Raw genomic sequence first — 17,500 nt, forward strand, 5'->3', positions numbered from 1 at the left:
TTCAATGAGATTCTAAGAAACTATCTGCCGACTGAGTCAACCTGAACACATGTCAGCCACCTCTACAGACCTGTAAGATCAATTAGAAACACACAGATGGAAATGGGCTCATTAGCTCATTAGCTAACCCCGGCACATTGACTGAAATGATGATTCATGTGCGCTGTCCCTGTAAATACATACATAAATAAATAAATAAATAAATAAATAAAGGTGGTTTATGTACTGCCACCTAACCATGGATGCATTTTCTTGCACCAAATGCATGACTGCAATGCATTGTGGGTGATATCCACCTCTGGAGGGACCACCGTCGTTGACTCGCTCCCTCAGCCCTCCGAGGGTCGTTCAGACAAATGGAACGACGCTCATGATGGCGGCGGGGGGGAAGTCGAGGAGGGCATGTTGAACGACTAATGAAACGCAGCCATGCACAAAGTCTGCAGAGGGAGGAGGTCGGGCTGGATGGAGACCTCTGATCACTTCCTGTTTCCTACCAATGGTCTTTCTTTTAACCATGACCACCATCGTTCACTAACTTCGTTCTTCCTGCACTTCAGACTTTACATTCGACATGACCCCGTCTCCTCGAAGTTACTTTTCTGTACATTTTGGAGATGTAATGCTACCTGGATTACGTTTCTTATAACATAATGAGGAAATGTTAATTATAGTAAGTTGCAATATGTTGCTACTGCACGTGTCAGTAAAATGCTCCCTGACAGCGCATTTCTTTTGATTTCTTAATACAATATCCTGTAAAAGCTAAAGCATTATTTACTTTTCAATCACAGCGCTCTAGTTAAGTTTATGGGAAAATGTTGGTTTTGGTTAAATGTTAATGCAGTAAATATGTTGTGTCTCATGCTTCAAGTCACAGCACACGTTTCCGGAATTAAACCAAAAACGTTTGCTTTTGTTGCCTAAACTTAAACACAAGCAGGACTCAAGATGTGAGCCCTCCTCTGGAGTCAAAGCCCACCATCCTGACGCATCGTTATCAGGAAAACGAATGTATACTAACTTACACAAACTTCATCTTTAGGTGATTACACCTGAGGCCATAGAAGAGTACCATGAGCAGACCCAGATCCCTGTCTCCTGTGTAGACATGATGTTTCGATAACGAGCTCAGATTATGTGCACAGGCAGCGTTTTAGAAGTGAATGGTGGTCAGGTTGGATGGTGGGTGTACGAAGCACACAGACGCACAACAGTGATCGTTGCCTCACTTGAACCAGGTGCTGCAGGTGAATCATAACACACACATAATCGTGCTTTAGTTGCTACAAGCGGAAACAAAAGAAATATGCTGTCAGTGAACTTTTTACTGATGCGTTCAGTGTGAACATTTTACAGCAGAATTGACAGGAGACAAATTGACAGAATACAAGTTGGACCCGTTCTGACTCCGGTCAGGTCTCGGTTGCTGGAACCTAAAGGACTTATTTAGTCGTGTGATATAGTAAGCTGTTCAAATCATACAGAGCAGCTTCTGCGCTTCTCGTAAGTTTCTTTTCTAACATGTAAGATGAAGTCCGTGCTACCACACACAGTTCTCCTCATTTATTCCATCTCTTTAACCAAGACCGTCAGAGTGCAGGCTGAGTTCAGGACCCTGAGACTTAATCACTCGCTAAGGCTGATCTTCAGCTGGAGGGGAGAAGGAACATGTGGACTTTTGTATGGGCACATAGTCAGAGATTTAAGACCAGAGAGACCTCTTGTCCGGATCTCTCTACCAGCTGTGACACCTCTTCAAAGGCCTGAGTGAATTATTGAACACGCCGCAGTGGCTGGCAGCCCTCCTGACCGCTGCGAAGGCGAGAAGACGGATGGTGTTTCCATTTGAATGATTGACCCAACGTTGCTGCTGGCATTTTGAATCCCATTTGAACCTCCAGTCTGAAATCCTTTTGGATTTGTGAAGCCGTGAGTCATTCTATAACCAGGCACAAGTCTGCCACTCATCAATTCTGTGTAGTAAAGCTTGTTTCTTACATGACAAGCCAGATTTTAATACACTTCATATGCTAAATGGGGTTGCATATTCACCTGCCTATGAGCTATTACTGAGGAGGAGCAGCAAGGATTTGTGTCAGCCGCTCGTGTAATTTTGATGGTCCATGTGTCGTTGTACTTGGCATACAATAAAAAGCTTAGCGTGAAGTGGACAAAATGTGGGAGTGATGGATGGATGTGTGGAAGCAAGGGCTGATGAATATGATCAGAAAACCATAATAGAAAAGAAATGAAGTAAGAGAAAGAGCGTGACATGTGCAGGAGATGTGTGGGAGGGAAGAAATTCTTTTCTTTCCCTTTTCTGCAGAGTTGGCCTCCCGCCGTTGGGAGGGAGGAAGATTAGAGGGCTGTTTGGAGTTTGCCTTTTTGTTGTGGTTCTGAATCCTCACCGTGGCCAAATACAAGCCTTCGGCTGACTCAGGCTGTTAGCTTGATGCAGCTTTTCATCCCCAACTATCCCAGGTTATCAACTTGGCTCTTTGGTAGCACACGGGGAGCCTGGGGAGGGTCTGGTTGATAGTGGGTGGTGATAACATCCACATTTTCTCGAGCGTAGCCCCTGGCTCCTGGAAACACACACTGATTCAGATTGGTCTTTGTAGATAATCTGTTTGAGGATGTCCTTAGGGCTGTGTAACTGATCAGCTCTGGGTCACAGTAACATTTGAAATCCCTCCAAGTCCATTCAAATCCTTTAAACCGAAACCAGCTATCTGCCAAAACAATCAAAGTCAGTACACAACAACAGGGTCCTTGGCCACCATCAGTCACCAAAGCTCCTTCCAGGGTCTGGGCATCGTCTCAAGAAGGGCCTGGAACTGTCGGGAGGACGTGAACTGATTCACTGTTGAACTGTTACTGTTCACAGTTTAGCTCATTTCATATGATAGCATAATGAAAGTTAAATATTCAGGCGACTGACTAATCAGACCTGTCCCCTTCTTTTTAATAATTTAACATTGAAAATAATGTCAAGCTTTCTGTAAAGACTTCAAGAGGTGTGGTGGTTTGTGTATGCAGGTATATGGTGTTACTGTGGACAGGAGACCTTTGCTCCCTGACTTCAGCCTCGGTGCCTCCTCCCAGGTAAATGGCACCAAGCCTGGGAGAAGTCCATAACCTGCAGATTTCAAAGCTAATCGAGCTCATAAAACCGCAAATATCAAGCAGACACAACAAAGCACATTATTAAACTTTGTCAACAATGATGAGGACAGTTACGAGTCCTCTTCAGGAGGAGACGATGAGACCGATATAACTTTAGCTGAAGACGTTACATCGGCAGGGGTCTGTGTTGATCAGGAAGCAGGAAGTATTATGATCCTGAAAGTAGTAATACTGTAGTATAACAATACTCAATACTTCAATATACATTGAAAATGTTCATAAAGAGTAAAAAAGACATTTTGGCCCCTGTGAGTGATACTGTTATATTATTGGATTATTATTAGTGATGCTTCAGTGTGTAAGCAGCATTTCACTCTTGTAGCTGGTCGAGGTGGTTTTCAGCAATTTTTGATTTTGAGTTTATAAGATCATGTTATATTTAAAATCTTAATCGGTAAATAAACTTCTCAAAGTAAAATGATTAAACGTACCGTAACATTCCACATTACATTACATAACTTAATTAATGTATAATGTAGACAACACTGTCTGCTACAGACAGGAAGTCCATGTCTAGCTCAAGGTCTGCAGGGTGGGCCTTGAAAACAGACCCTCCCTCCCGTTGCAGAGCATTCATTAAATGCCACCTGGCTGTGGTGCTGAGTAGAAATTGCAGATAACTAAGATGTCCACTCAGTGCAGAGCTACGATCCAGGTGGAATTTATCCATATTGATGTTGTACTAATAGAGTATTCATTACTCATTAGCAGCAGTCAAGCTGTCAAATCAATGAGACCTTTGCTTTAGTAACAAGCCTGAGCCAAAGCAAACCCTTGTTTAACAGCGCCGCTACACACTGGAAGATAAAATCTTAGCTATAAATCTGAGACGGAGAGACCATAACCTCAGGGTCGATATCTTACAACGCCATTACTTAAAACTGGTTTCACGGCGCAGTGAAGGTTCAAGCTTTACAGTGTATGGGATATACTCATACACCAAGAAAATACTTTTGTTTTAGACTCATTTTTCCCTTCACTTCAGGTTCAAGGTAAAAAAAAGTACATTTTTAAGAAAGTTTACATTTCAGTATAACGCAGTGTATCTATTCTTATTAGCCCATTTTAGAGAAGAAGATCTTTACGGTCTGCCGCCCACCAGGCAGTAAGAGGTGGTCTCTGTAAATATGAGTTTAAAGAAATGCTGACATCTCAGTCCTCAGTCTGACACCACTGAAACTGAGACAGACAGAACTGAAACCAGTCTGCACAATCAAATAGCTAATTGTGTTATTGTGTTTAGTTAGTATTTCCATTCCCAACATAATTTCGGTGTGAGCTGTCTTTCTACACCAAGAGTCTACAGCCATGCCTGTACAATAGTGCTTTGAGCTAAATGCTAACATCAGCATTCTATCATGCTTACAATGACGATGCTAACATGCTGAGGTTTAATTCATCCTCTGGGGAACATGAATGTCTGAACCACATTTCATCAAATAGTTTTCAAGATATTTAAAAAAGAAATGTGAACCTCATGTTGGTGCTAGAGGAAAAGTCAGGGGACACCAAAGTCATTAGGATTTATCCTCTGGGTACCATGAGTGTACACACATGTCATGTCAAGCCATCCAATAGTTGCTGCTAACATAAACAAGACACGGAAAATGGAGTCCGACCTGCAAGTTGTGCTTTTTCCTCCCTGCGTCGAGATACTGAGCTCAACAGCAGCCTCAAATGTCCAATTTTACGTTTTGTTTTTGATTTTAATTTACAAGAATTGAAAGAAAAAACACTGATCTAACCGTTGGTGTCTCTCGTGCTCTCTCTCCAGATCGAGGACATGCAGTGGCCTCGAGGGGAGCAGGACCTTCCCAGCTCTGTGTGCAGCCTTCCCTGTAAAACCGGTGAGAGGAAAAAGGTGGTGAAAGGCATGCCCTGCTGCTGGCACTGCGAGCCCTGCGACGGCTACCAGTACCAGTACGACGAGTTCACCTGCAAGCTCTGCTCCTACAACATGAGGCCCAGTGCCAACCGCACATCATGCCAGCCTATTCCCATCATAAAACTGGAATGGCACTCGCCCTGGGCAGTGATTCCGGTTTTCCTGGCAATGCTCGGGATCATCGCTACAATCTTTGTCATGGCTACGTTCGTACGGTACAACGACACGCCGATTGTCCGAGCGTCCGGCAGGGAGCTGAGCTATGTTCTCCTGACTGGGATATTTTTGTGTTATATCATCACATTCCTCATGATCGCCAAGCCAGATGTTGGTGTGTGTTCGTTCAGAAGGATTTTCCTGGGTCTGGGTATGTGCATTAGCTACGCCGCCCTCCTCACCAAAACCAACCGCATCTACCGGATCTTTGAGCAGGGCAAGAAATCGGTGACGGCACCGAGGCTGATCAGCCCCACTTCACAGCTGGCAATCACCTCAAGCCTCATCTCCATCCAGCTGTTGGGGGTGTTTATCTGGTTCGTGGTGGATCCACCCAACACCATCATAGACTATGACGAGCAGAAGACCTTCAACCCGTATCTAGCACGAGGGGTGTTAAAATGTGACATCACGGATCTTCAGATTATCTGTTCGTTGGGTTACAGTATCTTATTGATGGTGACGTGTACTGTTTACGCCATAAAGACCCGCGGGGTCCCGGAGAATTTCAATGAGGCCAAGCCCATCGGATTCACCATGTACACCACCTGCATTGTATGGCTGGCTTTTATACCCATCTTCTTTGGCACGGCGCAGTCTGCAGAAAAGGTAAGAACCAATGGATGAATGATGATATGTAGAGATGGATGAACTGCAGGATGGTTGGACAGTAGAGCTGCAGCGATTAGTCCATTAATCGATTAGTCGATTGAAAGAAAATTAATCTGCATTTTGATCATTGTTTAACAGCAAAAGATTCCAGCTTCTCAAATGTGAAGATATGCAGTTTTTGTCATATATGAAAAATATGACTTCACTGAAGCATCTTTTGGAAAGTTGGTTGATCAAACAAACAAAAGTGCAGGTTTGAGAAGAGATGACGCATACTCCAAAACTGTGTTTCAATTTGCAAAACAGCGAAAGCTCTAAAAGGTCTTGTGTTGTTGAGCTACCATCAAAATCACAAACTGGTGTCGAAATATCAGCAAAACACAAACATCATAAGTTCAAACCTGCAATCATTCAGTGGCGATGAACAAAACAGAAAAACTATATACTGTATATATGTGTGTGTATATATATATATATTAGGCAGTCTGTTCTGTCCTGTCATTTACATCAGGTCATAGATTTTACACCGACTGTATTCTACTCTCTTTATGTCTATATTTATCAGTCAAATCCAGGTAACAAACCTGCTCTGTCTTTACATATTCATATGTCATATTCATGTATTGTTTATGGAGTCAAAGGTTTTGTGCCTATATTCTCTCACATAGTGAGTCAACACAACAGAAACAGGTTTGTCTTCATTCAGAACAAGACTGAGAACATCGTGATCATGGCCGTGCAGACCACTAAGGTCACGAGGTCCGGACTAAATAAATAATAAAAGTCGTCAAAAGGCAAAGATATTGTACAATGCCAAGATTACCTACTTGCTCATCTGATAGCTGCCATTGCTTGTGTATGTGTGTGTGTGTGTGTGTGTGTGTGTGTGTGTGTGTGAAGTGGATGATCTCGTCAACATGTGGTTCTCTGATTATGTCAGATACTTGAGGACGTTAAACAGCGGCCATCCATCATGATGCCAGCTAGTTAGTTTCACTGAGTGAATTCACTAACTAGCCAGCTAAGATCATAAATCCTAAATATCAACTGACCCTGTGTTGACTTTCCTCACTGAGACAGACAGAAATGAAGAGACATGGGACAAGACGAGGAGACTGAGAGGAAAAGACAGAGAGAAGCTGATGGAGATGAGAGAGGAAGAGCAGCTGTGGCCGGGATAAGATTAGCAAGATAACGATGTCATTACCACAGAGATATGCTATATGTTCTTTGGTAATTACTCAATTTAACATCAACATCTGCATAATTATAGTGCAATAATATACAGTAATATATTATTATGTAACACATGACATGTCGCTCACGTTTGCAGATGAAACAGATGAAATAAAGAAGGTGTATATAATCCGACTAAATTCTGTTTCATACATTTTGGCAGGAGAGACAGTGAGGAGTCAGAGAGAGAGACAGGCAGTGAGGAGTCAGAGAGAGAGACAGGCATTGAGTGCAGAGAGAGAGACAGACAGTGAGGAGTCAGGGAGAGAGACAGGCAGTGAGTGCAGAGAGAGAGACAGACAGTGAGGAGTCAGGGAGAGAGACAGGCAGTGAGTGCAGAGAGAGAGACAGACAGTGAGGAGTCAGAGAGAGAGACAGGCAGTGAGTGCAGTGCAGTGAGTGCAGTGCAGAGAGAGAGACAGGCAGCGAGTGCAGAGAGAGAGAGACAGGCAGCGAGTGCAGAGAGAGAGACAGGCAGTGAGGAGTCAGAGAGAGAGACAGGCAGTGAGTGCAGAGAGAGAGAGACAGGCAGCGAGTGCAGTGCAGAGAGAGAGACAGACAGTGAGGAGTCAGAGAGAGAGACAGGCAGTGAGTGCAGAGAGAGAGACAGGCAGTGAGTGCAGTGCAGAGAGAGAGACAGGCAGTGAGGAGTCAGAGAGAGAGACAGGCAGTGAGTGCAGTGCAGAGAGAGAACAGGCAGTGAGTGCAGTGCAGAGAGAGAGACAGGCAGTGAGGAGTCAGAGAGAGAGACAGGCAGTGAGTGCAGAGAGAGAGACAGGCAGTGAGGAGTCAGAGAGAGAGACAGGCAGTGAGGGCAGTGCAGAGAGAGAACAGGCAGTGAGTGCAGTGCAGAGAGAGAGACAGGCAGTGAGGAGTCAGAGAGAGAGACAGGCAGTGAGTGCAGAGAGAGAGACAGGCAGTGAGTGCAGTGCAGAGAGAGAGACAGGCAGTGAGGAGTCAGAGAGAGAGACAGGCAGTGAGTGCAGTGCAGAGAGAGAACAGGCAGTGAGTGCAGTGCAGAGAGAGAGACAGGCAGTGAGGAGTCAGAGAGAGAGACAGGTCTGTACAGTGACTTTAAACAGTTGAATTAAACATCGCCAACAGTCATGTGATGGTTCGTGGTCATTTTAGCTTCCTCTGTTTTTCCAGAAGGAGTCTGACTCCACGATGTTCATTGTTAGCAACAGGAAATACCATTCTGAAAACCAGACATCCTAATTTCCCTCCGTTTAAAGAGAAGAGAATGAAGCACACATTCTGTTACGCTGCAATTACAAATCGCCAACAAATCACAATACAGCTGAAATCCATGTCAAGCGGAGTATTACTGCATCATTCCTAATGGGTGACTATCACTGTTGTGTCCCGTTTTATCAGCCTGAAGGCTTCCAGACGAGCCTGATCTGCCACTACAGAATAATCTCGTTCCCATTTGTGCAGACAGAGGAAGGCTTTGATATAAAACTCCATGATCCCTATTTTGCAATGAAGTGACAGTGTAGCAGTATTGGAATCCAGATGAAATTGAATGTGCATGTCGTGGGTAAAATATTGCATTAACAGAGTGACATATTTCTTATTGTCTGTTTGTTACGACCGCGGGCGCTGTTTGTTCTCATCAGCTACTTGGTCCTGATGAAGCAATTACAGTATGGAGATTTAATAAAGGACAGCAGCTGCAGTCCCCAGGTGTTACGTTGTGTGTGCGTATGTGGCTTCACTCCTCAGAGACTCGTGTGATTGTGTTGTGTCTGTTGTTTTTGGGTTACGACAGGTTATTAAAACTCCCAGAAGCAAACACAATTAGCTCGCCAAACACCAAAGGCTGAAGCTGAATGTTGTTATAATGTGAGGAACGTTACAGGATGTAGGAAACTTGTTAGAAAAGTTTAAAGGTTCTTACCATAATTGCGTGACCTTTTCGTCTTATCACAATTTGATGAAAACTATTGCTAAATGAAATGAGTCTCTGCATTTAGGCCTCTGTGAAATGTGAAATGCAATCTGCTGAGCAGCGTTAATAAGCTTTAGCAAAACTCCATCAGGCTCTGCGGGGATAAATAATGATTGTGAGCTCCGTTAAACTCGTTTGTGTCCCCACAGATCTGTTTCACTTGTTTGTTATTTCAGGATACTTAAAAACTTTCATTCTCCTTGTTGTATTATTTATTAGCAAATACTGTTTTTAGTCGTTACATGAATGCATTAATGACATTTCACTGAGTCCGTACGGCCAAAGAGGGTACAACCTGTTTGTTGCTTTGACAGTTTTTTACTATTTACTATCCTTACCAACATGCAGCTCAACACAACAGTTCATGTGTTCAAGTTCCAAAAACACTGTTGTACCTGAACATTTGTCTCCCAACGAGAAAACTTTGTCACTCAGAAATCAAGTCAAATGTATTTATAGAGCCTGTTTTACAGAGAAATCTAAAATACAGTTAAACTATCTAAAACAAAAAGAAAATACATTTAAAATAATTTGAATGAGTAAATACCTGAAACAGACAAACATATTAATAATAAAGGAAGTAAAGTGCAGTGGTAAAACAGTTGGGTCTTTAGCTGTGGTGATGGATGGGACAGTGAAGGAACCCTGGAACAGAGAGGAAATAACCAGTGAAGTGAGGCCACGGCACCAGAACGGAGACATTTCACAGGAACCTCGGTCTTACTCTCATTAGCCGAAGAAGCTGTTCGGCCAGTTTCGTCCACATCCACTGCTGTCCTGCTGACACTGCGAAGAGCTCGGAGAAATGTACGAGACGAACTGTAAGAAACTGTATCGGGTCAGACCTACTCGCCTTTCTTGATGCAATGAACTTCTTCGGCATTACAAGTAGCGTGAATTTAAATGACATTTTGATACAAATATCCTTCTAATGCCTAAGTTGCCGGTGATTGAAGGTTTGGTATAGAGCTCTAAACCCAGCCAGAGGCAGAGATTAAGAGGGTTCTGTGCTCCCCACATCCCTGAGGAGGATGTTTGTGTTATCAGCGGTCCAGGTAAGAGGGTCCGGCCCGACGCTGTGAGCTCGGGGGTTTGATCTTCAGCAGAGTCATTGGAAAGACTAAGCCTCTCTGCTTGGCACATGGATTGGGGTAAACCCGCGTGATGGACTTGTGTCCTGTCCTCAGGGATACACTTCATAAGCTCCCAGCGTCTGAGCTGCAGCCCGGGGCAAAGACCAGCTCACACAGTTCATCAAGACAGTGTTGAACTGTCATTGTGGACTCGCATGTGCTCGTTCACACTGACTTTGTATAAACAAACCAAGATGCGTGAGCATGGAGGGACTGGGGGGTCCTGACAGGTCATCCTGATCATCATCAGGACCCACGTTCTGGTTCTGGTTCTGGGTCTAATGTGTTTCTTTATGTTCCCTGGAGTCACAAACTGCTCACTAAAGAAATCACTGATTATGAGCATTATTAGTATTATTAAACAACAAAAAAGAGGCGACTCGTGCAGAAATATCACAGGTGCTTTTGTCACTGAGTCACTCTCTAGAGGATGTAATGACTTAATGACTTTACCAAATGATTTGCATACATATATAATGGCTTATACAGATCACTTCCTGGACTGTTCACAATCAGCAAATTTAATAGCAGTTTTGAATTCATGCTAAAATCTTTCATGTAATCCTGTGGTTGGTCCGTTGGCTGTCGGCCACAGCGCTGGGAGAAGACACGCTGCCGCCCCGCAGTAAACGAAGCTTCACGATGCGCCGCTGACGCTGATCCAAACAAAGAAAAAACTCACAGCTACAACTTAAAGGTGATAAAATCTAAAGAGGACTATTGAGGTAAATATAATTTTATTCTTTTCAACTCCTGAAAGAGGCTTTAAATGACTCTCATGGTGCCTCAATAGCCAGAACTGTGGAAATAACACAGCTTGATTCATGGAAAATGATATCACAGCTGTATAACTCTATAGTTATTGTGGTTTCAGACCATTTAAAAAGTCACCCTCTTCCATACAATACAATGCTAAAGTGAGACCATGAAGACGTTAGAAAATGCTAACTAATCACTTTCCCTTTCACTAAATTGTAGAACTGTAGAATGAACATTTTATAATTTAGGAGAAGTCTGAATATTTGTGTCAGATGTTCCCTAATTAATAGGTCACATGAGTAAGATAAGAATGGTAATTTATTTCAAACTAAGGAGGAGTTGGATCTGAAAGGAAAAGGATGATAAAAAACAGAGAAGGCAGGAGGTAGATAACAGAAGACGTCGGAGATAAAGTACGAAGGTACAGAGAGATCTGCGCTGGAGTAAATTGGGAGACTGGGGAGAAGAGGAAGGAACGCACAGTGTGATCTGTGGTGGAGGAAAAAAGAGAGGCGATGGAGGAGAGGAGACAAAGAGAAACAGAGAAGACAACAGAGAACAAGAGAGACGGAAAGATATTTGAAGATATATGTGGATGTGTTAGAGAGGCTTCTCCCTTCAGCCCGGCAGGAGCTGCAGACTGAGAGTGATGTCGACGTCAAGGTGGAGAGAGGCTGCGTCATCAGGATGAAGGTCTCATCTGGAGGGGGGGGACAGGGGCATGCAGGTGTTGTACAAACTACAGAAAGGTAGTTGTCGTAGTTTGGCTGCTGGTTGGACGGCTCACAGTCAGCAGGTGGAGCTCATTCACATTAAGAGGAATCCTTCGTCTCAGAGTCTCATCTGAACACACATGTTCACATGATGTATGTTTGACTCCAGTGAATATACATAGATGAAGTGATCAGTGAAGGATTATCATAGATGTGTGAACACTTGTCCTTGATTACTGTGTGAAGAGGGATTCTTCCAGAGTTCAGCTCCGCAGAACGTTTCGATGTGAAGCGTCTCTATGAGCTGCAGCTGAGACTCAGCGTCACGGTTAGCTCGGCGCTCCGACGCCTTGTTTACGGTCACGTGACTCAGAATGAGGCAGGAAGTGAAAGGCAGGACGGACGAGACGGAGGACAGCCGGACTGTGTCACTGAGTCGTCACAGTCAACATGTCAACATCTGGAGTCGTCCAATTCATTCTTAAATTATGGCTAAAAACTTTTGAGGTGTTTTTCCAGGACATTATGATGTCACAGTGAACTTGACCTTTGACCTATTGGGTAAAAAATGACATCACTTCATCGTTAATGTGTGTGAGACTTTGTCATGATTACCGCATCAGTTCTTCAGTTAAGGCCAAAAATGTGTTTTGTGAGGTCACCGTGACCTTTGACCTTTGAACACCAAATTGTAATCAGTTCATCCGTCAGTCCAAGTGGACGACACACACACACAAATACGCACACAGACACACACACACAGACACACACACAGACAGACACAGTGTCAGTCTGAGGACCTGTTCCTCCTTCATTCACATGAATATCCAGATAAAACAGTTAAACGTGTGTGGTCTGTAAGCTGCAAGGGTGGGTCTGTTTGTTTGTGTGTGTGTGTGTGTGTGTGTCTGTCTGTGTGTGTGAGTGTGTGTGTCTGTGTGTGTGTGTGTGTGTGCAGAGGCTTGACGTCAGCAGGCAGCCAGCAGCTGAGTGGAGCGGTGACATCCTGGCCTTTGCTGCTTGTCATTACCTACCTGGTCCAAGACGAGCAGAATACAAATGAGGAGTGCGCCCTGCACACACACACACATGCGGAGAATACACACACACACACACACACACACACACACACACACACACACACACACACTCACGCAGAGAATACACACACACATGCAGAGAATACACACACACACATGCAGAGAATACACACATGCAGAGAATACACACACACACATGCAGAGAATACACACACACACACATTCAGAGAATACACACACACACACACACATGCAGAGAATACACACACACACACATGCAGAGAATACACACACACACACACACACACACATGCAGAGAATACACACACATGCAGAGAATACACCCACACACACACACACACACACACACACATGCAGAGAATACACACACACACACACACACATGCAGAGAATACACACACATGCAGAGAATACACACACACATGCAGAGAATACACACACATGCAGAGAATACACCCACACACACACACACACACACATGCAGAGAATACACACACACACACACACACACACACACACACACACATGCAGAGAATACACACACACACACACACACATGCAGAGAATACACACACATGCAGAGAATACACACACACACACATGCATGGACACACTGAAGCACATAACTTACACATGCAAACACACACACTGACAGCGAGGCGGAGAGCAGAGCATGACGGCAGGAAAGAAGAAGCGCTAGACAGACAGACGACTGACCCGGGGGGGGGGGGGGGGGGGGGGGTTTGAGGAACACGAATGCAAACTGAGGGAAGGAAAGAGATGTACAAATCTCCTCCCATGCAAAGCAAGAGCAACACTTAGGAGTAACTGACACTAATGACTGAAGAGAGAAGCCACTGTGGACGGTCACACTCGAGAGGGAACAGGAGCTTGAATCCATTCAAATGTAACGTCAACATAGCTGCATGACTCATAATGGTTGGTGGTGAGTTGCATACGTAGCTGCCATCCTCACTGTTGTGCAGCAATACATTTACAGAAGGTATCAATACTCTTGGTCTATTGATCCTACAGCCGCAGCATGTAATAGGTCCTTGTGTAACGTTTAGCAGTAAGTCTGGATATTTGAATTCTTTGGGAATGAAATGTGCAGTCAGAGGTGAGTCCTGGCTTCTCTCTCTGTGTGATAACAGCAGCTGGAGTTTGTTGTTCTCTGTCTCATGAAAGCAACTACACATCTGATCCCTGATCAGATCCTGACACTCAGTATGCCCCATCAGTTACAGCCAGAAACACTGTAGGTTGAAGCTAACTAAGCTATGCAAGGCGATGGTCCGACAGTATGGAGTGTGTCAGTATATCCGTCCTCTCTGGGAGACGTAGGTGCTCAAATAACCCTTTGAAAGCTAATGTTTTAGCTAACTACAGGCATTCTGTTAGCGTTTCAGCCCTTGGTTGCATATTGTGGCGCAGATGGTTTCAGAGTACGACTCTGTGGATAGCTGTTAGCTCGCTGCTAAACTGTCATTGTTGTAACGAAGTGCACAAGTTCTTCTTCTTCTGGTGTTTTTGTCAGTTACAGCTTCAGGTGCGTCAGTACCTCCTTCTGGACTGGAGGAGGGCTGACCCTGATTTACATGTAGCCCAGGAAAGAAAGACGAACTGTGATCACATTGTTTAGTTTTAAATCTCATCTGGGTCTTTTTCTGATACGAGACTCTTGAAGAGAGGAAATGTTGCCGAAGCGGATACTATTATAACTGCGTCAGCACTCAATAAAACAAAATGACAACAAACATAACTTTTGAATACGTAAATATTACTCATCAGTAATCCCTCTGATGAAGAAGAGCTTTAGCTGAATGTAAAATGTAACTTTTCTCTCATAAACATCATCTGAGGAGACAGTGAGTCACTGGCTTTTTCTTCTAAACCAGGATTTCCATTTTCAGGCGGGTTAGAGGTGACGTACCGTCTTATTTACCGATACAGGAGATCTGACATGTCTCTCCTTTGTTGGAGGATTTGAAAGGCTAAAGTGCCCCGACTCTGACTGCAAAAGGAGGTGAGTTATTGAATATTTGAATCAGGCAGCGATATCTGTTAAATTTTAATCAGAATGCATACAGTTTGAGCGCCCACATGCGTACGTCTCATCTTAGATAAGTGGCTCATACATTTTTAACGTTTCCTAAGCCTCAAACAAACTTCTGCACCTTATTTTCTACACAAAAATCTACTTTTTAAAGTCTCAGTAAAACACACATGCTTGCACACTCACACAGACACGTAGACAACCACCTCTGTGTGATACAGAGCAGAGGGATTAGCTCCTGTGTGCTTAACAGGGTCCCATTCTCATATTGATAAAAGCTGTTTGCTTTACCCTGAAAAGGGATTTGCTGTATCTAAATGTAACAGAGGTATATTGTGTGTATTCTCTGATGTGAAAGCAATGGCAGACTCATTCAGGATTTAGCACTGAGAGACGCTTTAGGTCCAGGTCCCAGGTGACACACAGCATGCAGAATGAAAAGGTGAGATGAGGTGAGGTTTGAAAATCAACATGTTCTGAAGTAACTCAGGTTCATACATATCCTATATATACACTCCCCTCCAAAAGCATTGGACCAGTGAGGCCAATTCCTTTATTTTTGCTGTAGACTGAAAACATTTGGGTTTGACATCAAAAGATGAATACATGAGACAAGAGATCAACATTTCAGCTTTTATTTCCAGGTATTTACATCTGGATCTGATACACAACTTAGAAGATAGCATTATTTGTAACGGAACACCAAATTTTTAGGTGAGCAAAAGTATTGGAACAGATTACTTAAAACAGATTAAAGTGAATAAGACTTAATATTTAGTTGCAAATCCTTTGCTTGCAATAACTGCATCAAGCCTGTGACCCACTGACATCACCAAACACTTGCATTCTTCTTTGTGATGCTTTTCCAGGCTTTCACTGCAGCCTCTTTCAGTTGCTGTTTGTTTTGGGGGGTTACTCCCTTCAGTCTCCTCTTTAGCAGGTAAAATGCATGCTCCATAGGGTTGAAGTCTGGAGATCGACTTGGCCAGTCTAAAACCTTCCACTTCTTGCCCCTGATGAACTCCTTTGCTGTTCTTGGTCATTATCTTGCTGCACGATGAAGGATCTCCCAATCAGTTTGGTTGCATCTTTCTTTAAATTGGCAGACAAAATGTTTCTGTAGACTTCTGAGTTCATTTTGCTGCTGCCATCATGTGTTACATCATCAATGAAGATTAATGAGCCCGTCCCAGAAGAAGCCATGCAAGCCCAAGCCATGACATTACCTCCACTGTGTTTCACAGAGGAGCTTGTATGTTTGGGATCATGAGCAGATCCTTTCTTTCTCCAAACTTTAGCCTTTCCATCACTTTGGTAAAGGTTCATCTTTGTCTCATCAGTCCATAAAACTTTGTCCCAGAATGTTTGAGGCTCGTCTCTGTACTTTTTGGCAAATTCCAGCCTGGCCTTCCTATTCTTCTTGCTAATGAGTGGTTTGCATCTTCTGGTGTAGCCTCTGTACTTTTGTTCATGAAGTCTTCTGCGAACAGCAGATTGTGATACCTTCACTCCTGCCCTCTGGAGGTTGTTGCTGATGTCACTAACAGTTGTTTTAGGGTCTTTCTTTACAGCTCTCACAATGTTTCTGTCGTCAACTGCTGCTGTTTTCATTGGTCTGCCCGTTCAACGTCTGTTACTTAGTACACCAGTGGTTTCTTTCTTCTTCAGGACATTCCAAATGGTTGTACTGGCTATGGCTCTGATTGATTTTCCAACTTCTCTCAGCTTCATAATTGCTTGTTTTTCACCCATAGACAGCTCTCTGGTTTTCATGTTGGTTACACCTCTAACTATAAATGCAGTCTGAACAGGCAAAACCCAAATCTGAAACTGACAGACATTCAGGGCCATTTATTGTTTGAATAATCAATGTAATGGGACACACCAGGGCAACAAAACACACCTGTCAGTCACATGTTCCAATACTTTTGCTCACATGAAAAATGGGTGGGTTCAAACAAAAGGTGCTATCTTCTAAGTTGTGTATCAGGTCCAGGTGTAAATACCTGGAAATAAAAGCTGAAATATTGATCTCTTGTCTCATATTCATCTTTTGATGTCAAACCCAAATGTTTTCAGTCATCAGCAAAAATAAAAGAATTGGCCTCACTGGTCCAATACTTTTGGAGGGGAGTGTATATCCTCCTTTCATGTCATATTCTACAAAAAGTCCTGTTTCTCACAGCTTCACCGTGAAACTGTTGCCAAGGCTCTCAGTTCACATTGTCTCATGTTTGAAGTCACTGTGGACTTTTAAAATATTTAACCAAGACCATGATCTTTCCTGAGCCTAAACCACGAGCAGTGAGTAAGTCAACAGAAGGTTAGTAATGCTGCGATAATGCTGCTGTCATGACGGTGTTCGTGGTTTCCCTCGAAGCGTATTAGCTTTTGGCGATGCGTTGTTTAAACTGAGTTTCTGTGGATGTAGTTGTCAGAACACATAGAGGTGTTTTCTGGGCTTAAACTGCCACCGTCCAACTTGATTTAACTGTATGTCTCCCAGGTAGATCCACTCGTATATATAGAGAGAAAAGATGGAGGGGATAGAGGCGCGAGTGTGTTGGGTGGAGGGGGATAAGGAGGAGGGCAGAGGGGAGGACAATATTTGCAATGCTAATATCATTTCTTCATGCAGCATGCATTTTATGGCATCCATTAATGTTTGTGTTTTCCACCTGTCTCT

The 17,500-nt window shown here is 43.6% G+C and overlaps 1 protein-coding gene across 1 annotated transcript in view; it reads left to right on the plus strand.

Annotated features, from left to right (window-relative positions):
- The window catches only part of grm7 (glutamate metabotropic receptor 7), a 222,415-nt gene that overhangs the window by 178,625 nt on the left and 26,290 nt on the right, over positions 1-17,500 (plus strand). Inside the window, exon 8 of the mRNA XM_070901851.1 lies at positions 4,964-5,899. Within this exon, the coding sequence (XP_070757952.1) occupies positions 4,964-5,899 (936 nt within the window). The remainder of the gene's footprint in view (positions 1-4,963; positions 5,900-17,500) is intronic.

This window comes from Enoplosus armatus, chromosome 3, assembly GCF_043641665.1.
Source record: "Enoplosus armatus isolate fEnoArm2 chromosome 3, fEnoArm2.hap1, whole genome shotgun sequence".
Taxonomy (NCBI): Eukaryota; Metazoa; Chordata; class Actinopteri; order Centrarchiformes; family Enoplosidae; genus Enoplosus; species Enoplosus armatus.